At 34.5% G+C, this 26,119-nt stretch overlaps 1 protein-coding gene across 2 annotated transcripts in view; it reads left to right on the top strand.

Annotated features, from left to right (window-relative positions):
- Positions 1–26,119, top strand: part of g (adaptor-related protein complex 3, delta 1 subunit-like garnet) — a 204,628-nt gene that overhangs the window by 110,741 nt on the left and 67,768 nt on the right. For both annotated transcript variants that reach the window (XM_089105783.1, XM_089105784.1), the window contains exons 15-18: positions 1,902–2,052; positions 9,537–9,693; positions 14,998–15,177; positions 21,100–21,231. In XM_089105783.1, coding sequence (XP_088961909.1) covers positions 1,902–2,052; positions 9,537–9,693; positions 14,998–15,177; positions 21,100–21,231 — 620 coding nt within the window. The remainder of the gene's footprint in view (positions 1–1,901; positions 2,053–9,536; positions 9,694–14,997; positions 15,178–21,099; positions 21,232–26,119) is intronic.

Genomic DNA, 26,119 nt, shown 5'->3' with positions numbered 1-26,119 from the left:
TAGATTAGGTATTTAATATAATGCGATCCAAAATTCTTTTGTTGTATTTTCCATAATTTTCTTACTAAAGTGCTATATTTTCATCATATTATGTGAGTATAAATAAAGGTTCAAATAAGGATAACATGCTTTTAATAGACAGTGTTTCACAAACAGTGATAGAAATTCACAAAAAAATACCAGAGATTTCGGTCACATATGCAGTGACCGTCATCACTGATTTGCTACTGATGACGGTCACTGCATATGTGACCGAAATATTTAGTGTTTTTTGTGAATTTTTATCGCTTTTGTGAAACACTGTCTATTAAAAGGATTTTATCCCTATTTAAACTTTTATTTATCGTCATGGAAAGGCACTGTGGTCTCCGAAATTATTATGTGAGTACACAGAGAAACCGGTTTTACAACAGATCCAGGACAACAGTGTGGTCGGTGTAATACACAAGTACAGCGATACTTATAATTACACTAAACTATATACTTATACTATACTATACAGTGGGCTTATACTATGCATATATATGCTATACTTACACTGTAGCCTACTAATATAGTATACTATATATAAATATAATATACTATAATTATATTTCTAATTTGGCTCCTTAGGGGAAGAAAATAATGACGAGGAAAATAATATATTTGACATAGGAATTGTAATTTGGGTGTTGTTTTTTTAGACCACATACTGCCGTTCTAAGACAAACACATAAAAGTTCACATGGGGATAAATCCACTTATTTGGACAATGAAAAAACAGATACACAAGTTAATATATGTTAATCACAAACAAATTGACCGTCTTCAGTAGTAATACTAAAATAATAAAATTGAAACTAGCATATTTATATACAACAAAATAAATAGCTTTTCGGTCTTTCACAAAATAACGAACTTCCGGATTATTCACTAGATTATTTTCAGAGAGAGTTCATTGACAAAGTTCATTCAAAGTCTAAGTAAATTTCCTTTTTAAATCCTGCCCGAATATAAAACAAATTTCCAATGAAGGTGGCAAAGCCTTTCATGTCTTCTAATTGCAAACCAAGAAAGTTATTTATTTTGTTGAATATAAATACGCTAGTTTCAATTTTATTATTTTAGTATTTCTACTGAAGGCGGTCGCTGTGTATGTGATCGAAATATCTGGACTTTTGTGCCTGTGTTTTCACTGTCTAAATAAATGGATTTATCCCCAATTTAAAGTTTATTTGTTCGGAAAATAAAATAATTGTAAAAATTATGAAATTACACTGTGTGTCTTCATTAGGGGCATTTTTTCACTCATCAATGTGCTAAGATCTTACATCTTTCATCAGAAAACGCTTAAAAGTGAAATCTTTGGACAAAGATCTTACATCTTTGGTCGTTTTTGTGCAAACGTCTTTCATCATTCTGCTCTGATCAGCGGTCTGAGAACAATGATGAGTAGATCATCAAAGTTCTCTCATCATTGTTCTATATGGCAGAACAGTGGCTGTCTTCACACTTTTTGGTGACATCAGTGAGCTGTAAGATCGTAGATTTATTTTATTTATTAGATTATAAATTTATTTTGTGGAAAAAGTTTTATCAATAAAGTTTTAGATAAGGAGCGTAATTTTACGCTCAACAGGCGTAACTAGGTGGTGCTTGCCTAATTTTTAAATAAGGGTCGTATTTTTACCCTTAACAGGTGTAACTATAATTTTCTTGCCTACTTTTTAGAAGGAGCGTCATTTTACGCTCAAAAGGTGTGATTGTAGCGTGGCTCTTGTTTAATTATTAGATAAAGAGCGTAATTTTACGTTCAACAGGTGCGACTATAGTTTGGGTCTTGCCTAATCTAATAAGGACCTTAATTTTATGGATTTATTGAAAAAATATTGAGCTGTATTTTTAAGTAATTGTGTTTATAGATCAAGGATCTGATGAAGAGGTTCATCAGGAGGTTGCGCACGAGATTGTTCGGATGGAAGAGGTTCCTGATGGAGCACTGCCTTCGGATGATGAGCAGGACTCTCGTCCTCATGACGATCCTCATAAGGCTTTAAATATCGATCTGGATGAGTAAGTTTTTATTATATTTAAAAATATAGTCGTAATTGTTCTATTTCAAAGCTACAAGAAGATGCGAGCAAGACTATTCACTAAGTCTTGTTTTTTAAGTTTTCTCCGAACAAAAGCCACGAAACAGGAGAGAGGCATACATTTTAAAAAAATGCACAAATGAATACAATTTTGTGTAAGTTTTAGTACGCTTAGAAATAAAAGCTTGTTTTAAGTCCTCTATTTTTATATGCTGGAATATTTTTTTTTTATTTACTGAAAACACAAAGAAACTTACGGAAAGATACACAGGAAGTATGCGATATATATATATATATATATATATATATATATATATATATATATATATATATATATATATATATATATATATATATATATATATATATATATATATATATATATATATATATATATATATATATATATATGTATATATACATTTTTTAAAGTTTTATTGCACTTCGAAACAAAACTATTTTTAATTTCTTAGACCACATTGGCCTGCCATAATATAAGAAAAGGAAAAGAACAAAAATGGGGTTTATTAAGGGCAAACGAGATATTGAATAAACAAACAAAGCGAATATTTCCAGAGGGCAACTGCATCTCTTCTTCAGCGCGAAACGAATAATATATTCAAGGAAAGTTCCGAAGAAAAAACTCAACAAAAACAAACGCGGAATTTAATTTTAAAAAATTTTTCATTTAATTTTTTGGCTTTTTCATTGTTTTTTTGGTTCTTTTCACATTGACTTTCCGCGTTTATTTTTATTGTTTTTTTTTTCTTCGGCACTTTCCTTCAATATATCCTTTCGTGTTTTTTTAATGAATTTCCGTATCATAAATTTTGAAGTAAATTGTTTACTTTACTGAAAACATAGGTAACATATGAACAAGGTACGAAATATGCTTTGATACGAGAGAAAAGAACAAAACAAAATTTTGCCTTGGTGTTTTCCTACCAAAACAGTGATAAAACTCAAATAAATTATTAATAAACGCTGTCAATAGATAATTATCAAGTTATTAATAGATTTTATAATTGTACTATTTAAAATGTTTATAGTTTATAATTATTAGAAAATGAAATAAATTGGAAAAATTATTATTATTTGAAAGGGTTGGGTGGCAGATACATTAAAGCGCAAATGGACCGTGAATGGGGGGGGGGGGTCAGCAGTCCAGCTCTCATTAGTGGTAAATTCTGCTCGTTTTAAGTTCTAAGATAATGTCCTAAACCACATTGGCCTGACATAACATAAAGAAAGAAAAACCAGCAAAAATGGTCCCAGATATAAACCTTGTAACACTTTCCCAATCACATAATCAGACACGTCAACAACCCCTTAAGTCTCAAAGGGCGTCTGCGAGGAATGCAATTATTAAAATCAGGAGTGAGATGACATAGCTCTCAAGCCCATTCAATGCTGTTTCGTTTTGGTTTGAGTGAATGAATGTTTGTCTTTTATTTCTTAGTTATTAGCTAGTATCCGTCGATGGCGGTTCGGTTTTGAATTTCTTTGCAAATCACGGATATTGGTGAACGACTCACTTTTATTGTTGTTAGGCATTTGGTTTTAATTCTTAAAATTTTTTGGCTTTTATTGATTTTTTTCATCTTTTAAGTTTTTTTTCATTGTTTTTTTTTCACATTTACATTGACTTTCCGAGTTTTATTTGTTGGATGGTTTTTCGGCACACGCATTGGTTATATTTTTTCGTTTCACGCTGAAGAAGAGAGGCGTTTGTCCCTTCGAAATATTCGCTTTGTTTTATTTTTTCAGTATTTTCGTTTGGCCTTTAAAAACCCCATTTTTGCTCGTTTTTGTTTCTTTATGTTTTAAGTTTTACTTCACTAATTTTAGTTTCGATTCCTTTTAAGTCTCATTTATTCCTTTATACTAGTTTGTGTCCGCTTTAAGTTGAGAGTTGTATAACTATTTCTGCTCGTTTCAGGTTTTTTTTTACTCCTCCTTACTCCTCCTTTTTGCTCCTCCTTAAATATCCTGATTTTTAAAGTTTTATTTTTGTTTTTTAAACTTGATAAAAATGCCACAATAAGAAGAAAAATCATAAGTTAAGCTCTGGCACGTGAAATTTAGTATATAAAAATTACTGATGATTTATGATATATTCTCCTAATTTATTGAACTAGACAATAATATAAAACTTATTTATAATTTATTTGACTTTAAAAGGTTTTGGTAAAACCTTTTAAAAAGGGTTTAAAAGGGAAAAGGGTTTGGTAAAACCAAACCCTTTTCATGAGCAAGATTATGCATTTTTGTCCAATAAGCTTACGCATAAATAGCGACGAAGACCACACTGCCTTTCCATCATAAACAAATAAGTAGAACAACAGGGATTTTTTTTTATATATATACAAGACAAGACTGTTGTTCTACTTATTTGTTTAAGCTTACGCATTGTTGATGAAAATAGATTGGAAAGAGAGTGTAAGTAGCATTATCTAGAAAATCAAATTATCATGAGCTAACAGATATATAACCAGTTTATGTCTCATAATTCGGAGGTGGGAGGAACTGGAGGGAGATTCGGAGATGGGAGGATCTGGTTCCCTCCAGTTCCTCCCATCTCCGAATTATGAGACATAAACTGGTTATATATCTGTTAGCTCATGATAATTTGATAGTTCCTCCCATATAGCTCCTCCCATGATAGTTTCTCCCATCCAGCCCAAGGCTCTCCCTTTGATTCCTTCAATTATATAGACTGAAAATCCTAGTAGGACTCTGATTTCAGCAAGGTTTAACATTTTATCCTTCTATTAAAATTATTTAATGAAGTCTCTGTTTTGTGTAGGTTATTTCTGTAATTTGGGGCTATTCAAGGACGGATCCAGGACTTTCTTTAGGGGTCGGGGCGCTAAATAGGTTGATCCGATAATCTTGCGTTAGGAGCAAGTTGAATTAACGCAGCATTGCGTTAATTAAGCAAATTACACTACTTTACACTACGTCAGGGGGAGGGGGTGCCCCCTCGCTCTCCGGATCCGCCACTAGGGCTATTGCTCCTGGGATTATGTATGTAATTTCATTTCCAGAGTTGTGATTCATTTACATATTTTGAAATTTTAATCCTATGCCGTTCGGCGGCTAATATGGCACGTCTCGTTGGCCTATATTTTGGTTCCAGCCCTCAGAAGGGCATTCAAACTTTTATTTTGTCATCAAATGAGTATGATCTATCTCAAATAATAGTAGAATACCTGGTTCTAGAATTTCCTGAAGCAATATATATATTAATTCTGCTTTTGTTTATATGACAAATGATTCTGCAAAAAATTATCCCGTCATTTAAGCGCTTTGACGACCTTAAATGAGGGTTTGTACATAAATGAGAAATAAGGAAAAGCTTGGGAAAACAAAACATTACTTTTTATTAACTTAGAAGTTTCGAGTTTGGTTACCACATACGTGGCAAGCCCCAAAACCTAGATTATACAATATAAGCTTCGCACCTTGGTAAGGGTACTAAAATGTAATTTTCACTATTGATTTACTTTAGTATTAGGTTTCGTCATATACAAAATGCATTGGATATAACAATTTATTTTCAATGAGCCCTCTTTTATGTTTAAATGCCCCATTAGTGGCAACAGAAAATGCCCAAATGCCCAAATGTCCCATAGTGGCAACAGAAAAAATAGGAGAAGACTTGCGAAAAAGGGATTTTCCTTGTTGCTTCAGATAAGTAAAAAAACTCAAGGTCCAAACCGGCAGTCCTCTTCTAAGTTTCGTGGTCCTTCATCCAGGAAGTGCAATGGGGGGTTGGGGGCCAGCCGACACCCTTCCTGCTTGCCTTCCCCAAATTTATTTAGGCACCCATTTAGAGCTGGGTCGACTCTCGCTGAGCTTATAGTCACGCCACTGACCCCCGTCCCACAAATTACCGGCCATGCCTGGGATCGAACCCGTGCCCCTCGGACAAAGGATTCCAAAACAGCGCGCTAGGGGACTGCATTACTCCTTTAAGGGGTTTCTGGCTATGGAGGCTCGAATGATACAGTTTTCATTGCTACCATTTTTGAGGGAGTTTCAGGTTGTTTTCGAAATTTCCTCAAGTTTGTTTTCTGAATAAACTTTTACCATTAAGATTACTTGAAATATTAGTTACCATTTTTGAATCGGCATCAAATGACGATTTTTCCTTATTCGATAGTTTTTGTTCAAAATGTGTTTTTCAAATTTTGGATAGTATGGGCTAGGGCTCGTTCTTTACTAGGTTGCCCTTACAAGTTACTACTATCATTTGTTATAAAAGAAAAATGAATAGTAGTACACACCGCTGTGGGAGGTACATCGCTCTGTACTAAGTCAATACTATTACGTTCATTATGACGCACATGACCGTTTTTGCTACTTATGTCTCGAATTTATTGTCTTTTTGCTAAATTATTACTATTTCTTCTATTTATTTCTGCTATTATTGTGTTATATAATTTACTTTTTTGATAAATTCGAAGGTTATATTCCTGATTTATTTGATTTTAAAAGACACGTAATCCTATTGTAAATATGATAACAAAAAATTTTTTCTATTCTATAAAAGAATTTTGTCAATCGTTGCTACTTTTATTTTCTAATTAAACTAGAAGATATTAGTATCCTAGCGATACCAAGAGTGTCCTTAAAATCCTAAGAGTATCCTAGAAGTCACTAAATTGGTGAACGAAACTGAAGTCTGTAGACGTAGTATTATAAGAAAGTGAGACATGTGTATTCCTAAAAAGGTTACAAAAACAAGAAACAATTTTTGATTAATTTGGTTGTTTGATCACTTAGTTCGTTAATAGACAGCATATCTGTTCTTGTAAAGTTGGGGAACATTATGAAGACAAATTCTTTGACTTATGAAGTGACGGGGAGGGGGAGGGGGGTCACAGGGCTCTGCTTTAGGCATTCCTATTGCGCAGGTCAAAGATTGCAGGCTAAAGATAAGACTAACTTCATACACTTTGACTCATGATGAAACATCATAGAGCCTACTTACCATAATTTACCATAATATACAGGCAAAATGTAATGAGATTGGTTGCTGCGATGGGTCTCAGTCATCACCAGAGCGCTCTCTGTGGGTGGTATCGATGATAGGGGTCTTGACTAGACATTGCATCGTGCGTGCATCAATTCAGAGCAGTGAGAGAATGAGAATGAATCGCTGTGCATAGTGACATTTTTCACATTTGACATTTTTATTTTGTTCACTGGATAAAAATTGGAAAATGGAGCAGATGAGAGAGCAGCATTACACAATCAAGTTTGGCCTTCTCTTAGGTTGAATCGCTTCAGAGACTCCATCCTTGATCGATGAGGCCTGCAGAGACATTGCCATGTCCAAAGTCTAGGTTTTTCGTTGGCGTAAGGACTTTAAAGACAGGGTGGGAGACTGTTAAGGACAAAGATTGATCTGGACGCCCTTAGCGAGTTTTTTCGACGAAAACTTGTCAAGTAAGAATTTTGGCTGTCAAACCATCGATTCGGACTGCAGTTAATAACGGGAAATTTCACATTTGTAACTCATCAGTCAGAAGCGCATCCAGGATTTTGGGAGGGGGGGGGGGTACTAATTTTTTTTTAGGGGGGTTACACAAAAAACCTCAAAAAACGCATACAAAATTTGTTTATATCCATTTTTATTACGTTTTTACAGGTCAAACAAACGTTTCGAGGGGGGGGGGGGGTCAAACCGGATAACCCTCCCCCCTCCCTGGATACGGCCTTGTCATCAGTACACAGCATTGTAACTGAGAATCTCAATGTGCAAAAATGCTGAGTAATGAACAAAAACAAGGATGAGTTGACCTGCGCGGTGAAAAGGTGGAGGTTGTGGAAGTTGAAGCAGGTTTATGGGACATCGTAATAACAAGTGACGGAACATTAATCTTTCAATACTACCCTTACACTAAACGCCAGAGTTCCAAGGGGCCCACAAAGGGGCCTCCGTGGCCCTGTAGGGTAAGAAAAAGGGAGGTCTAATGTCTTAATTAAAACGGCCAAAATCATGTCCATTGTCTTCTTTGGCAACGATTGGGTGGTACGCAACGAGTTTTTGCCTCAAGGATAGACCATTGAAGACGTTTAACCAACGTACTGGCGCAAAGTCTCCTCTCAAATCATGTCCAAGGAAAATCCATTGTGAATAATTTTCAATCTCCTTTTTTTATTCTGCTTTTTTTTTCTACGATTGTCATAACATCATAGATACATTTTTAAATTATAATTTTTGATGAAAGATCCCAATAGAGTTCTAAATTGTACCGAAATTAAAAATAGTATTTACTTAAATATAACATAGAAAGGTAATTAAGTACGAATTTTTTTTTTTGGGGGGGCGACTCCCTAATTAAGAACCTTTATTTTGTGATTCTTTAAATACAAATATGGTACAATAAAAAAAGAATCATGAGATTTCGGGGGACCCGGGCTGGAGAGCCCCCCCTGCGTACGTCCCTGAACACAAGTATCTTCTGACAAGATTAGCAAAAGAATGTGAAGCTATTTCTTTTCTCTTTTTTCCATTTCGTTTCATTTCTATTGGGGAAAACGGGCAGTGCCAAAAAAGAACCGCGGCTTTTGTGTGGCCTTTTTGACATTAAAATTTCAATGTAGGTCTCACTAAAAATATATACACAATTTATATTTTTCTTGAAACTGTCAAAAGAATATTTTTAGAAGCCAGTTTGACTATGTCTGTTTTAAGTGTAATATTGTCAAGTGTAATAAATGGTCCTGAGAACAAAAAGGCAATTAACTAAGTAACCATAAATAATAAATAGGGATGAGAAAACGCTAAAAACATTGTTGAAAACAAACGCTAAAAATAACTAATAAATTAATAATAACTAAATAAATAGGGTTAATTAAATAACCCTAATAAGAAACATTCATTAACGCTAGCAAACCCTAAAAACAGGCACAACAAAATTATGGATGCAGCGTAAACATTACGATTGTTTCTTGTTCCCTACAAATGTTTTTTTTTTACTAAAAATGATCAATATTAAATGTGTTTGTATTATGTAAATTAATTAATTAAGTGTATTAAGTAAATGTATTATGTCCTTCTACGAATTTTCTCTTCTTCGAACTTTCCATTCTAGACGGTTCAGGTAATGACCTACGTTATATCCCTGTCCACTGTAGTAAATGGACGCTTGAACAATAAGGTAATAATTGATAACATAAGTAAATAATTATAGATACATATGCTAAAAATTTTGTTTCAATCAAACACAAAAATTAACAAACGTTATTAAACAACTAAAAACACTAGAAAACTATAAAATTAAGGATAAAACAAACATTAAAAAATCATATGTTTTTATCCTTATATGATTTATGCATTAATTTAATTTAATAGTGCATTTTTTTCGAATTTTGTTCTACTGTTTGGTTTATAAACTTGGTAAAATTGGCCTCTGAACGGCTCAATTTAGATAAAATTTTCACTTTTTCTAGTATAATAAATGGACGTGGGATCAATCAGGTAGCAAGACAAAGAGAACTATCTAAGTCAATAGAAACAAAATACCAACTCAAATCTGAAAATGGCGATACTTCAGTTTTGGAAAAACCCTTGAAAGAGAAGAAGAAAAAGAAAAACAAAAACAAACCGGTAATGTTTTCTATGAACGTTTATTTCTATTGGTTATTCTGTTGTCTATCCTATTTTTATATTCTATTACCGTTTATTACCGTTTACTTAGTACATTTCTTTTAATCACTAAATTTTTGAAAACCCCTTGAAATTGAAAAAGAAAAAGAAAAACAAACCGGTAATGTTTTCTATGAACGTTTATTTCTATTTTTATTCTGTTGTCTATCCTATGTTTTTATTCTATTACCGTTTATTACCGTTTACTTAGTATATTTCTATTGTTCACTAAATTTCGGAAAAGCCCGGAGAAGAGAAGAAGAAGAAGAAAAACAAAACGGTAATATTTTCTATTAACGTCTATTTTCATATTTCTACTACTTGTAATCTATTAACGTTTACTTGTAATATTTCTGTTACCCACTAAATTCGTCTAATTTGATTTAGACCATTTTATTTGTTTTCTTTGTCTGTCCGCTTCGCTGTGATGCACCGGCCAGGCGAGCACGGATTTTTTCTGGAAAATATTTTTCCCTGATTAAAATTGTCTGCTTTACTTTGGGCATTTGGACAAAGCTTTTCCTTGATTAATAAATCCGCTTTACTTTTGGTGGTTAGTTAGAACCCGTAATATAATTTCAACAAGCCTTTTGGTGTATTTCTTCTTCTTCTTGTGTAGTAATTTGCCACACCTCTTGGTGCAATTTTTGGACCTCTTGCTATAATTTTCAGTAACACGCTTTTAGTTGCAATATAGCCAACTAAGATTAGAATATTGGAAGTCATTGAAATGAAGAGATGATGCTGGGTAACGAGAAGATTGTGGGCAGCTTCAGTTACCTGGATAGTATTATCAGTAAAGACGGCGGGTTCAGTTAGGATGTTAAGAGTAGAGTAGCCACGCCCCAGGGTCTTTTTTCCACAGTTGAAAAACGCTTTTAAGAATAGGAAGATATTTTAACGAACAAAGATTAGATTATTGGAAGCTACGGTAGTGACAGTGGTCAAATATTGTTCGGAAACGTAGTTGCTCCGAAAGCCCGAGAAAGATTGGTTAATTGCTTTTCATAGGAATTGTCCAAGAGGTACCCGTATGACTGACCGTATGTCAAACGATGATGTATATGACTTGAAAGATAGGCGACAGACAGTTAAGGACAAAGATCGATCTAGACGCCTTTCAGCGAGTTTTTTCGACGAAAACGTGTCAAATGATAAAGAACTCGTGCAGCCAAACTGTCGATTCATTCAGTTGAGATGAATAATGTGGTTCGATTACAATTTCTATGATGGCTGAGATGGCCACGTTTTACAGTTGAAGTATGGCAGATTGCCAAAGCCTTTATCTTTAGCCAAACAAAAAACAGGTCGTTGCCGAATAGAATGGGTAGAGATTATAAGGGAGGATATAAGAAAATAGGAACTGCATGGAAAGGGGGCATTGAGTGAAGCTTTTAATAGATTAGGGTGAAGTAGGAGCGTGCGGAGCTGTATTGGCAGCAGGTGGCTTCGTATTGTAGTGAATTATTATTACTAGTTGTGATTTACCACTTGAAGTGTCCATAAAATTGAGATATTTTGTAATAAAATTATATCTCTGGGCTTAATACGCACGTTACCCGTGTGACACGTGACACGTAATACGTACGCACGTATCCTTATGTTTGATTTTTCAAAATTTTATTATTTGCTTGTTTTGGGTTTCATTTATTCATTTATAACAGTTGCCTTCATTTTCAGTTTGAAGTATTAAATGGCTATAAGTATTCATACGGCTCTTAGCTTTTCATTGAAAAGTATTCTTTTCGAAACATTTTTTGGAGGGGGGGGTGGCATTTTGTTTTGTTTTCAACTGAAATAGTTTTATAATTAGTTAATTGTGGGGATTTTTTGTTCAGTTTTTCTGCTAAAGAGCTAAAATGTGGGATTTTAATCGAAATTTGAGAAAAATCTGAACTTTTAGTCAAAATATTCAGTCTGCAAGATTGTTTGTCTTTCGTAAGAGTGGAGCCATGCGGATCCCCACTCTGTAGATACCCCTAAATATAAAGGTATATTCATATCTTTCCTTTGTTTTAACTATTAGTATCTTTAAATAAATGTTTTCGGGGTCATTTGTTTAAAATTAATTGAAAAAACCTTTTCCACACAATAAGTTTTTCAAAGAAAAGTAAAGAACTCCATTAAACAAAAATGAGCAAAAATAAAATCAAATAATCTACCAAGCATGAAACTACCACAAAAATGAAACCCAAAACCAACAGAAATTACAATAAATAACCGAGTCAAGCTCAAAACGAGCAGAAATTAACATAAGTTGGGCTCAAAACCCCTGTGCCTTCCCAAGGTCAGAACAAAATTCGCACTTTACTGAAGAAAAATATAAATGTTTTTACTTTTATAACTTTAATAAATCAAATAATATTAACATTTTGATTACTAAATATCAGTGTATGTATATTAAACTGACAATGCAATTAATTTGTATTTTTTCACTCACGTTTATTGACGTCCTAAGACGTCAGTGAACGTGAATGTGACACCCCAAATTCGTGACACCCATAAGAGTCAAATATTGTTTTTCTCCGTTCAGTTTGAAACTTCCTGGATGAATAGTCTGGACCAAGAGGGGCTTATTAAGTGCATCAATTTGGAAAGAATTTTTTTTTTGAAAGAAAATTTGGAAAGAAAATTATTTGGAAAGAATCAATTTGGAAAGAAAAGTCACTTTCGGTTATGGAAGACTAATATCTATTCAGTGGCGGATCCAGGCGGGCGATGGGGGCGCGCGCCCCCCAAACATAGTCTAAAGTAGTGTAATTTACTTATCCTAACGCAAGTTTATGTAATCAACCTATTCCCCCCCCCCCCCAAAAAAAAAAAAATCCTGGACCCGCCCCTGTATCTATTACTAATGAGTGTATGTATTATTTAATTTCCATTTAGTTGAGGTTAAGACATAAATAGGTCCAAGCTTGTTATGGACAGTTACATGAAAGTAAGAATGGGTTGTTAGGACAGTTTCATCTTTAGGAGGTGGGGGTTAATGACTTGTAAATAATTTCTTAGATCACACTGCTTTTCCATTTACAAAAAACCTAAGAGAGAAAAAACGGGATTAATTTAAATAAAGCAGTGGAAGAGAAACACAAACAAAAGAAAAAAAACACACACAACTTTAAATAATAAAAATCTGAATATTTCAGCCCCATGTCTGGGAGCCTTTTACAACGGAAAAAAAAATTAAGGAAAAAGAATCAAATTAAAAAAAAAAATAAATAAAATCCAAAATTTTGATGGTATTGGTTCATTGTAACAATAACTCGATTTTTTCACAGATGTAGACATGTAGACAGAGTCAGGAGAACTTCAGCAAAGACAAGAAAGGGACAGAAATCCGATTGTGTTGATTCGTCAATCAAACATATTTTTTTTATATTTATTTACAACATTTTTTTTTAACCAAAGCCTGACCTTTCATAGGCTGTGCGCTAGCGCTGCCTAAGTAAAGAACGATATGGCCACAATGTGTTCTTTTTCTCCGACAGGCACTTCGTATCGAAGGAGTTGTCGTAGAAACTTCGAAAAGGGGTCATTCGATTGGAAACTGTGGTGGCTAGTGCCCTTTTCAATAGTCGAAAGTGATTGGAGGGCAGCTAGCCCCCCCCCCACGCCCAAACACATCCAATTCCCCCAAACACATCCAATCAAAATTTCGAGATAGCCATTTTGTTCTGCGTAGTTGATTTCCAGATAAAAATGTGTTTTTGAGGAGGACACTCCCCCACAACCCTCAGGGCAAGGGTTTTAAGTTATGCCCTAGGGGCATATAAGGTTTTTATATAAGGCGTTGTCGTAGAAAGTTCAAAAAAGTCTCATTCGATTAGATATTCAAAGGGCTAGTGCCCTTTTTAATAGTCGAAAGTGATTGGAGGGAAACTAGCCCCCCCCCCCACGCCCATCACTCCCCCAGACACATCCAATCAAAATTTTGAGATAGCCATTTTGTTTAGCATAAATGATTTCCAGATAGAACACATCTTTTTGAGGAGTAAACTCCCCCAGAGCCTCCGGGGCAAGAGTTATATGTTGTTCCCTGGGGGCATATAAGGTTTTTTAAGATGGCGTTGTTATAGAAACTTCAAAAAAAGCTTATTCGACTGGATATTCAAAGGGCTAGTGCCCTTTTTAATACTCGAAAGTGATTGGAGGGCAACTAGTCACCCACGCCCATCATTCCCTCAATGACATCCAATAAAAATTTTGAGATAGCCATTTTGTTCAGCGTAGTTGATTTCCAGATAGAAAATATGTTTTTGAGGAGGACACTCCCCCACAATCCTCGGGGCAAGAATTTTAGGTTATGCCCTGAGGGCATATAAGAATAATGTTGGCACAATGTACTATGTATTATTTTTTTCCTTTAGAGCAGAGCACTTCATATGGAAGGGGTTGTCGTAGAAACTTTAAAAGGGGCTCATTCGATTGGAAATTGAGAGTTCTAGTGCCCTTTTTAATAGTCGAAAGTGATTGGAGGACAACTAAAATAACACAAAATATAAAAAGCCATACAAAGTCACCAAGAAAAACTTGACAGTCCATTACTGTCGTAGCAATTCAGCCCACGGGTGGCCGCAAATGCACGAATTAAAACGCCGGATTTGCCCTCCTATAGCATCCTCTGGGTAAATTATATAAACCCCCTAGACATATACCGATTGCTCGTCCACGATTGGTCGCACCCGCAGTAAAAGACTTTGCAAACCTATAATATGTAGCTCGAAAATTACACTCAGAGTAAAATTCTTCCATTGGATCTGAATCTATTAGTCTGTGACAAACAAAGATCGAACACATTCTAAGCCAGCCCCCTTCCCTAGATCTGACGTTTGTTACTGTATGCTAAGCATGGTTGAATGGAGCCCTGTATTTCTCTCTTAGCATATTTACCGTGTTGTCACATATTCCGTGTTGTTACATATATATATATATATATATATATATATATATATATATATATATATATATATATATATATATATATATATATATATATATATATATATATATATATATATATATATATATATATATATATATATATATATATATATATATATATATATAAATTTTTCTCTGGCTCAGGATTGTCTGACGTGGAGGTCAACCGCTCCTGCCCTATACGCCACTAGGCGTCGAAGTCTAGGTGAACCTTATTCTCAACAAAAGTCTTTTGTATGTTCTTTTTGAGTTTGTGTACCATTTTTATTACTTTCTTTTCGCCCAGTATAGATTGCAGAATTATAATAAGCCTTTTATTCCTAGGAGGTGTCTAATCCAGAGATAGAAGGAGCATCAAAGAAAAAAGCTAGAGTGAAGAAAGAAAAGAGAAAAAAGACAATTGAAGGAAGTCTCATTGAATTTGATGATTCGAAAGATATTGCCTCTCAGAAGACTTTGCCGAACTCCTATTTATTAATTGCAGAAAATGACTCGATAGAATTGGTAAATATTTTGCTTGTGTTTTTTTATGTCCCTTTTCATTTTCTTTCTTTTCTGAATTTTCTTTGTCCATTTTCTTTTCTTTTCTCTTAGCATCTTCAAAGACTTAATTTACAGAACTTTCAACTACGTTAAAAAAAAGGGCTATCTCAAAATTTTGATTGGACGTTTATGGGGAAAAGGTGGGCGTGAGGGGGGGGGGGGGTTAGTTGCCCTCCAATCAATTTTGACTATTAAATGGCCACTAAAGAAGTTTATTAAAGAAGCTATTAAAGAAGTTTATTAATGGTAGAAAATGACTCGATAGAATTGGTAAATATTTTGCTTGTGTTTTTTTATGTCCTTTTTCATTTTCTTTCTTTTCTGAATTTTCTTTGTCCATTTTCTTTTCTTTTTTTTTTGCTGTGAAAAAAGGCGACGCTTAATGCTCTGACCCTATAAGTTTGTTTTTTGGTTTTTGCTTATTGGTCATATTTCTTTCTGCCATTTATTGTTTCAGCATTATTTGCAAAAATATGAGAATTAGCCGACAAAAAAAAAAAAGCAGATTACAAATAAGCTATTTGAAAAATGATTGTTAAAATAAAATATCTTCTCAGTACAGCAAATAGGTCAATATTAAAGTAAAACGAACCACAACAAACAAACAACTGTAAATGCAAATGACTGTATATTAATACCAAAAAGTCCATGGCAACGAATTGTAAGTAAAGAGCGACCCATGCCAAAACTAATACCTATGCTCAATCTTTTATTCTCCGGTTCATTTTCCAAACACCTGATGAGTTGATTGGTAAAAATTTCTTGTTATTCCGATAATTAGCTCCTATGGACTTGGTGACCAAGAGACTAGACAGTAACCGTAAAGTCTCAAAGAGTTGTCCTCCGCAAACGAGTGAAAGTATTTGTATCGCTTGATATGCGCTCCACATGAATATTTGGAGGGAAGCTCCTCCCACTACAAGAGGTATTGTGCATTTTAGTGGCATTTTTTGTGGCATTAGTGGCATTTCGTTGCTGACCAAAGAAACTATTAATATGCTACCAACGATTGATAAATATAGCATAATATGTATGTAATTTACTGTTAAATAAACTTTGGAGACAACTAGGGAGCTCCTTTGTAGGCTCCTTTAGAATCTACGATTTCAGATAATGTGCCACTGATTATTAATAGTAACTAATTATAATCAAGTAATAAATTAATTGAAAAATTAAAAATCAAATAAATTAATTAATAATCAAAAATGAGAACCAATAGTGTTAAAATGTGGAAAGTTTTTTCATCTGACGTGATGTTTATGTATCACTTTGTGGATAGGCTACCCTTAATACTCTGCCTGTAGTCCTTAGGGCATGTGGTAGCTTATATCAAATATAACTCTAGGAGTGGATGTCCAAGTCAGATAACGCTTGGCTTCTCTAGCCGTTAGTACTGTACTTATAGCCTTTACGTCCTATGGAGCTGATGGTCGTTGTACCTCTAGGACTTGATATCCAACTCAGATAACGTTGGGCTCTTATATCTCCTAGTACTCTGTTTATAGCCCTTAAATCCTATGGTTGCTTATAACCGATATAACTCTAGGACTGGATGTCCAAGTCGGATAACATTTGGCTCCTCTAGCCGTTAGCACTGTACTTATAGCCTTTAGACCCTATGGAGCTGATGGTCGTTGTACGTCTAGAACTTGATATCCAACTCAGATAACGTTTGGCTCTTATAGCCCTTAGCACTCCACTTGTTGTAGTCCTTAGAGTCTGTGGTAGCTTATACCTGATATATCACTATGACTGAACCCCCAACTCGGATAACGTTTGGCTCTTATATCTCTTAGTACTCTGTTTATAGCCCTTAAATCCTGTGGTTGCTTATAACCGATATAACTCTAGGACTGGATATCCAACTCAGATAACATTTGGCTCCTATAGCCGTTAGTACTGTACTTATAGCCTTTAGGCCCTATGGGAGCTGATGGTCGTTTTACCTCTGGGACTTGATATCCAACTCAGATAACGTTTAGCTCTTATAGCCCTTAGCACTCCATTTGTAGTCCTTAGAGTCTGTGGTAGCTTATACCTGATATATCACTATGACTGAATGCCTAACTCAGATAACGTTTGGCTCTTATAGCTCTTAGTACTCTGCTTATAGCCCTTAAATCCTGTGGTTGCTTATAACCGATATAACTCTAGGACTGAATGTCCAACTCAGATAACGTTTAGCTCTTATAGCCCTTAGCACTCCATTTGTAGCCCTTAGAGCCTGTGGTAGCTTATACCTGATATACCACTATGACTGAATCCCCAACTCAGATAACGTTTGGCTCTTATAGCTCTTAGTACTCTGCTTATAGCCCTTAAATCCTGTGGTTTCTGATAACCAATATAACTCTAGGACTGGATGTCCAACTCAGATAACATTTGGCTCCTCTAGCCGTTATCACTGTACTTATAGCCTTTAGGTCCTATGGAGCTGATGGTCGTTGTACCTCTAGAACTTGATATCCAACTCAGATAACGTTTGGCTCTTATAGCTCTTAGTACTCTGCTTATAGCCCTTAAACCCTGTGATTGCTTATAACTGATATAACTGTAGGACATGATTCTCATGGTTCTTATAGCCCTTAGTTCTTTACTTATGACCCTTTGTCCCTGTGTTAGCTGATGCCCCTTACACTTATAGGGCCGGATGTCCAACTTTGGTAACATATGGTTAAGATAGCTCTACGGGGTTTGTGGGTAACTGTAAACTCTACCTAAATCAAAATGACTTAGATCAACAGCAAAGGCTTTCCGTCAACTTCAGTGGGTTCTCGTCAACAAATAGCCCAGTCCCTCGTCCCTTGGCTTTCCAGTTTATATCCTTTTTAGCCTATTAAAATCCTGCTACCCCCTAGCTACTAACCAATCCAAAACATAAACCCCTTCCTAAAGTAACAGTTAGTTTACCCTTTATTACTGTTGATTTACAACCAAAATTAATAAATTTGCAAATAGTTTACCCTTTAGTACAGTTAATTTAAAGTTACAATTAATAAATTCACAATTAATTAATATAACACCTAATTTTAAAGGCTCAGAAATTTCGAAATCGTGTTTCAAAACTGTTAACATCTTGAACTGTCTTCTGATTTTTCTGGCTTCAGAATTTCTGGCTGAAACTTTCTTTACAAAAGAAGCGTTAACTTTCTTACATTTTCCAATTTAATAATTTAAACAATTTTATAATTTAATAATTTTATTTGAAATAAAGCTAATTAAGTATAATTCACTAAAATTAGTTAAATCGATTAATAAAATTAATTAAAATTCATTTAAAAGAAAATAGTTTTAATTTCAAATAATAAAATAATATTGTTTTCTATCTCAGCTGGCCTATCCTACTGTAAGCGGAAAAGAACTTAAGCGAGATTTAACTTACTTGTCACAACTGTTGCTATTGAAAGTATGTGCACAAATCCTGAAAGTGTCACTGGCATTTGTCGTTTTAAGCTAATTAGAAATGAGAGAATTGAGTTTATGTTGTAAATATGAAAGCTGTATCATAAAAAAAAAAAAAAAAAAAAAAAAAAAAAAAAAAAAATTGGTTGCTAGATAATGTTGCTGATATTTTTTAGAACGATAAGGCTCCCCTTATCGGAACGATAAGGCTCCTCTTTTTTGATACCGCTCCCCTTCCATTAATGCATTTTATTCTGTTACTTTCTGTTACTTTTTCTGTTACTTTTCTGTTACTTTTATTCTGTTATATTTTTAGGGGAAGGGAACAATTTAGTTGTTGAAAGGGCTGGTGCAAATTCTGGGAACGTTTTTGGGGGTTAGAGTGGATATGGTCTTTGTTCTTGGTGAAGTTTACTAGGAATAAGATGAGAAATATCTTATCTAAAACAAGGCAATTGATTGAAATGAAAAAAGAATAATTAATAACAGGTTTTAATTGCTAATCTTGTCTTTTTGGCAGCTAGCCTCAAAGGTCTTTTTGTAACTGGTTCTGTGTTAATGTCTATTGGTTGTTTCAAATATTTTTTAAGATAGTTTTTAGTTAAATTTTTGTATAGAGCATTTAGTGAATATTCCCCCAAGTCCCTATTTACGAAAATATTATTATTAATCTTAAGTCTGATTTCAATTGCTTCTCGAACTACCTGCTTCATGCCTAGGTCATTGCTAATAAGGGCGTATTCTTCAAAAGTATTTTGTGGCTAGGATTTTCAAATACATGGCTGCTTAAAGCAGAATAAAAAGAAACGTTAGCAATATTAGATCTAATATTGCTAATGTTAATGTTAATATTGCTAATGTTATTGCTAGCAATATTAGAATTTCTAATATTGCTAATGTTTCTTTTAATTCTGCTTTAAGTAGCCCTGTATTTGAAAATCCTAGCAACAAAATACTTTTTTCATACGTTCGTTTTAGAAAGAATATTTAACGCATTTTGGGAAAAATTCTTTTAACCTAAATAGCAATCTTGAAACCCTGATTAGACAAATCAGTTGAGGATGGACTACAAATAAATGTTAAAAGTGTCACATAATCCCTTTTGAATTTTTCGATTGTGGATTCTCCCACTTTTTTCGATAAGCGAAAACGAGCGGCTGTACTTGCAGCTGTAGAATTATATTTTAGACATGATATGTTTGAGTTTTTTTTTCAAAAAAAGTTTGATAGCGGCCAAAGTGTTAGAGTTACAAGGAGGGGGGAGGGATACCAATTAAGTCATTTCCCCTTTTTTGCTTATAGTTTACACATTTTCTTAAAGAAGCCAGAAAATCGTATTGCTTCACCTTGTTCAAGTTCTTTATTAATCAATAAAAAAAAATTTTTTGACAAAACTATCAAATTAATTACCCACAGTGAGAATAACTCGTGTGTGGGTTTATATACACTCAACAATAAATAAATAATACTATCTCCAGATACCGGAATAAAAAGATTGCTCTTCAACTCTCCGTACGGTAAAACTATGAAATTTATTCCAATTATATATAATACTATGCCTTGGTGAAAAACGGGACCTTTCCGATTAAATCTTGGATGCTGTTGTAAACAATAATTTGGCGGAAGATGAGAAATTTAGAAAATTGACAAGAGTAAAAACTAAATGAGAAGATAAATGTGGAAAATTGTTTGAATGCATCGATTAAGAAATAATGTCGGCTTCCCTTAGTTTTTCGAGGGACTGGCTTCTAAATAAAAGCTTCAATTTTGATTTATTTCGCCTCTAAATAAAAGATATATGTATATAATAAAATAAATAATAATATAAAACCTATAATATAATAATAAGATATATATAATAATGTAATATAAATAATGAATTTAAATAATATAATAATGAAATAAACAATAAAATATAAATATAATAATAAAAATATAAATAATGTCACAAAAAATTAATATAACATAAAATATAAAATAAAAGATTTCGATAATGTTGCCTCTAAATAAAAGCTGTAATTTCGATTTATTTTGCCTCTAAATAAAGTATATATATATAATAATGTAATATGAATAATACAAAAATCTAAATAATCTAATATACATTTAAAATAAAAGATATTGATAATATCGCCTCTTAATAAAAGCTGTAATTTCGATTTATTTCGCCTCTAAATAAAATATATTTAGGCCTATAATAAAATATATTAATACAAAATAAAGAACATTAAAATCGAATATATAATGATATATTATAAAACAAATAATGAATAAAAATAGTATAATAATAAAAATATAAGTAATATAATTATAAACTAAAATAGAAAATATCGGTAATATCACCTCTAAATAAAATATATATATATATAATAAAATACATATTAATATAAAATAAATAATATAATATAAAATAAAATATATCGATAATATTGCCTCTAAAAAAGGTATAATTTATATTTGTTTATTAAATTTTTATTTCAGATGGGTAAATGTCGACCCTCCGATTGTGGGATCCTGTTGCTAAGTTTGAAATTAAAAAATGTTGGAAACTTTACAGTGAACGATATTGACTTTTCACTTATCAGCAGTACTACAGTAAAACTAGCCAAAAAAGTAAGTATATGTTTGTTTACTTTTGCGTTTTCTGTGTATTCCTCAGGCGGCTTGGTGCAGTGTTGAGTTGTTAGTAGTAGTAGTAGTAGTATGTTTTTTTAGTGCGTTTCAAGATAGTTTGTCGAAGAAAGTTTGGAAGAATAGGAGTTAAGTCTGACAATTAAGGTAGAGAATTGGAATACATGATAATGGTAATTAAGGTATGACAATTAATGACAATTAAGGTAGAGAATTGGAATCCATGATAATGGCAATTAAGGTATGACAATTAATGACAATTACGGTAGAGAATTGGAATCCATGATAATAGCAATTAAGGTATGACAATTAATGACAATTAAGATAGAGAATTGGAATCCATGATAATGGCAATTAAGGTATGACAATTAATGAGAATTAAGGTAGAGAATTGGAATCCATGATAATGGCAATTAAGGTATGACAATTAATGACAATTAAGGTAGAGAATTGGAATTCATGATAATGGTAATTAAGGTATGACAATTAATGACAATTAAGGTAGAGAATTGGAATCCATGATAATGGCAATTAAGGTATGACAATTTATGACAATTAAGGTAAAGAATTGGAATCCATGATAATGACAATTAAGGTATGACAATTAATGACAATTAAGGTAGAGAATTGGAATCCATGATAATGACAATTCAGGTATGACAATTAAGGTAGAGAATTGGAATCCATGATAATGGCAATTAAGGTATGACAATTAAGGTGGAAAATTGGAATCCATGATAATGGCAGTGGTTAAGCATGAATTCCAAAACGGTGGATCTGTGAAATGTTAAGGAATATTTGCTAGAAGCTCTCTAGAAGAATTGTTTTTTGGTTGAAGTTTTTTAAGTCTAAGTTTATTAAGTAAATTTTAAGTCTAAACTAAGGTTTTTTTTAAGTTTTTGAAAAGGTCGAGGAAGTTTGAAGTCTAATTCTAAAGTCTAATCGAATATTCTAAGTCTAATTCTCAGGTTCAAACTTTTTAAGTCTAAATTTGTTAAGTATAATTAAGCCTAATCTAAGTTTTGGAAAGGTTGAGGAAGATATGCTAGAATTTTTCCAGAGAAAATACCTTCTAAGTCTAACCATAATTTTTTAGGTCTAATTCTCAAGTCAAAGTCTTTTAAGTTTAAGTTTATTAATTAAGTTTAATCTTTCTTTTTTTTTAAGTTCTGAATGGTGGAGAAAGATATGCTAGATGTTTTCCAGGGGAATAGTTTTTAAGCCTTAGTCTGGGACATGTTCTGCGGATGAAGGATGGCAGAGTGCCAAATCTTGTCCTTGTCGGTTGTCGTTGTCCGTATCCTTGGCCATCTAGGGCCAAACGAAAAGTAGGTCGTCCTTGATTGTGGCGGGAGGATGTCATAAGGAAAGTTTTAAGGGAAATAGGAACTTCTTGGGAGGCTGTAAAGAGGGAGGCTTTGAATATATTGGGATGGAAGAGGAATTTGCGTAGCTGTGTTGGCCTCATGTGGCTTGGTGCTGCAGTGAGCTGTTAGTAGTAGTAGTAGTTTAAAGATAGTCAGCCGAAGAAAGCTTGGAAGAATAAGATTGAAGTCTTCCAACTAAGATAGGATATTGGAAGCCATGGTAATGGCAGTGGTCAACTACCACTGGTAATGGCAACGGTGGTTTTTTTAAAACCACCCGAAACGGTGTTTTTTTAAACTGCCTGAAACGGTGGTATTTTAAAATGTTTAGTAAGATATGTTAAAAGTTTTCCAGAGGAATAGTTCATTTTTTTTCCTTAAGAAGCAAACATCAGTCTTAAGTTTTTTTTCAGTCCTGATTCTCAAGTCAAAGTTTATTAAGCATAGTTTAAATCTAATCTAAGTTTTGAAAAGGTTGTGTTTTTCTTTTAGTTTCTCTTTTGATTGATCTAGATATCAACAATAAGCTATACGAAACCTGTGGTTTGATCCACTTTCCAAGGCTTTCCACTTTCTAAGGTAAAAAATTTAAAGATGGCTAGGCTACGTTTGACGGATAAAGTATCACAGATAGCTCAAGATGGTGCTTTTTGGGTATCTGCCGGGCCAAACGAAAAGCAGGTTTAAGATTATGATGAAAACGCAGGATTAAGATTAGGTTAAATTTTGTAAATGATTGCCCCAAAAATTGTGCTTTTTCGCTATTCATCTTTAGACAAATGAAAAGTAGGGTATCCAGTTGGGTGTGAGTAGGGCAATAGAAGAAGTTAAACCGGAATTGGAACTTCGTAAGAGAGAGTAAAGACTGAAGCTTTGACGAGATTAGTGTGGAGGAGGAGCGTAAGGTGCTGTGAAAGCCTAAGGCGACTTGGTGCGGAACTGAGTGGTTACTAATTCTAGCCTCAGCTAAAGATGCTATACCTAAATGTGCTTACCGGGGCCCTTTTTCAATTATATTCATTCAAATTTTGATGTATTACTAGCATAGTAATATATATATATATATATATATATATATATATATATATATATATATATATATATATATTAGTGGCAACCCTGGATGATATATAGTGGCAACCCTGGTGAAACAAATAAGGAAAATATATTTTGTCATTTCACTAGTTTTGAATAGGATTTTGGTATTTTTTTGGGATAATTTTGAAACCAGTTTTATAATTGTGATTTTCCAAGTAAGTGCATACTTTTTTCCAGTTAAGAAGAGCCATTTTTTAGGAATCCGGTGTGTTTATTGGATGCGCACGCGCTGATTGCGTGATTTTTGGCCGCGCAGCGTTGCCATTCGTGTTTGTGTGTTTGGTTTTCGGGCGCGAAAAAAAGGTCAAAATCGGCGTGTGTATATGTGTATGTTTCTTCTTAATAAGTGAAGTCCTGTGGACTGATTGGATCGCTTGGGACCAAGCAGAAGAGGGGAGAGAACCTGCCGGTAGCGCCGTATTGGTACCTGCCGGTTAATTAGCCTTAAATTGCAGGGAACAGGTGAGCAGGTCTCGACGCTTCCCTTGCTCCCGGTGATCGACGTACGCCCCGAGCATTCATTCCTGCCCACCGACTGCGATTTTTGGACGCTCTGCTGTTTCATTCCGCGGGTGAAATGGGGACTGATTCGAGAGAGATAAAAATGATCTATAATCCTGTCCTGAACTTTGTTTATCGTGCGAATAAGGCGGGAAACGCAAGTGTAGATATTATCTCGAAAGCGACACAATATTATAAGCCTGATATACTGTTGAAAGCCAAGGAAATTATCTGGCCGATGGCTGGAAAGACTACTCGTGTGTCAGAGCGTGTCAAGGCGCTTGATATTGTGACTGATCTGATCGGAGCTGTTCGGCAGTGTGACGAAAAGAAAATAGCTCTTCCTATGTTTGTCATATATGAACCTGATGAAGTGCCGATAATTCCTGGTGTGGTTACTGCTACTCTCACCAGGAAACTGAACGAAGTCTGCAGTAGTGTTGAAGACCTTAAACAACATATAACCACTCTAAAGTCTCAGCCTAGCTTTGTGCCTCAGGTCCCCAGTGTCACTTCTCAGCCGAAACCTATGTACTCGGTTATCTTGAAACAACCAGCGAAAGGTCTTGTAAAGCCGGATGACCGCAAAGGCTATATTGAGAGCCTCGCGGATTCCGCTTGTTGTTCTCATATTATGGACCTGAAACCTCTTCAGAAAGAGTGGCGGATTGTCCTTGACGATAAGGACGCCGCGATTACACTTGCTAATGCAGTTAAGGATGCTAAATTGAAGTCGCCTTCATGCTTTGGTATTATACGTCATATCCCAGATGATATCGAGGACACTGATCTATGTGGTTTGATTCAGAACTGTGTTAAAGCAGAAAGGATACGAAAAACTCGATCGTTCAAGCTGCTTTTCGACAGTAAGATGCACTTACTCAAAGCAATGGAAAACCCTGTGACCTTTGGCTATGAGAAACACCGAATTCAGGAGTATAAATTCCTGCCCATGCGTTGCTATAACTGTCAACAGTTTGGACATGCAGCTCAAACGTGCAAAAATGATACCAAGTGCTCTCGCTGTGCCGCTTGTCATAAAAATTCGAAAGAGGACCCTTGCAATAATGATGTGAAATGCGCACTATGCAGTTCTGCGGACCATCCTTGCTTTAGTATCAAATGCCCAGTAGCAATGAAAATCATGGCTAGTAAATGATTGCTCCCCAACTAAAGGTTTGCTCGTGGAACATTAACGGAAATGTTATTGAAAAGCTACCGTTTCTCGAAAGTGCGCTACGTTGCAACGATGTGCTCTGTTTGCAGGAGCACTTCCTGTCGACTTCCTCGGTTTCTCTTCTGAAGTTCAGTGACAATATTCAAGTATTTTCGGTGCCTGCTGTGGCTTCGGGTCGAGGAAGACCATCAGGTGGCGTTGCCATACTCGTTAATTCTCACCTGGCTGTCCAGCTGTTTAGTCAAAATGAATGTTTTGTGGCTGTAAAAATCGGTGAAGCTTACGTATTCTCTGTTTATCTCCCAACCGATTACCGCGACATTGCTTCAGAGGAGAGATTCAGTGTTGCATGCTCCCAACTGGTGCGTTCCGTTCAGGACTGTCATGATAAGCATGGGCAGGTGATTGTTGTGGGAGATTTCAACTGTGACTTAAACGATAGTAATAGCGCAAGGTCTCAAATCCTGTTGCCCGCTCTTGCCGACATGCACCCCGTACCAAATGACTGCTGTTTCACATCTGTGCACAATTCAGGCTCAACAAGCTCTTTGGATTTCTTCGTCTGCTCGAACAGTGTGAAATCACTTAGTGTTAGCCGTGTCGATACTGGCTTATCGGTATCCGATCATTTCCCTATAACCTGCTCATTTGAAATTGCTATGCCTGAAATCAGCTACCCAAGGAAAAGGAAGTGGTATTTTAAATCCGAATGGAATAAAGTCAACCC

Source organism: Artemia sp. Qi Xiang Cuo, chromosome 20 (assembly GCF_049724085.1).
Source record: "Artemia sp. Qi Xiang Cuo chromosome 20, ASM4972408v1, whole genome shotgun sequence".
In the NCBI taxonomy this organism is placed as follows: domain Eukaryota; kingdom Metazoa; phylum Arthropoda; class Branchiopoda; order Anostraca; family Artemiidae; genus Artemia; species Artemia sp. Qi Xiang Cuo.
Note: the sequence above shows the minus strand (reverse complement) of the source record. Positions and strands in the feature narration are given on the sequence as shown.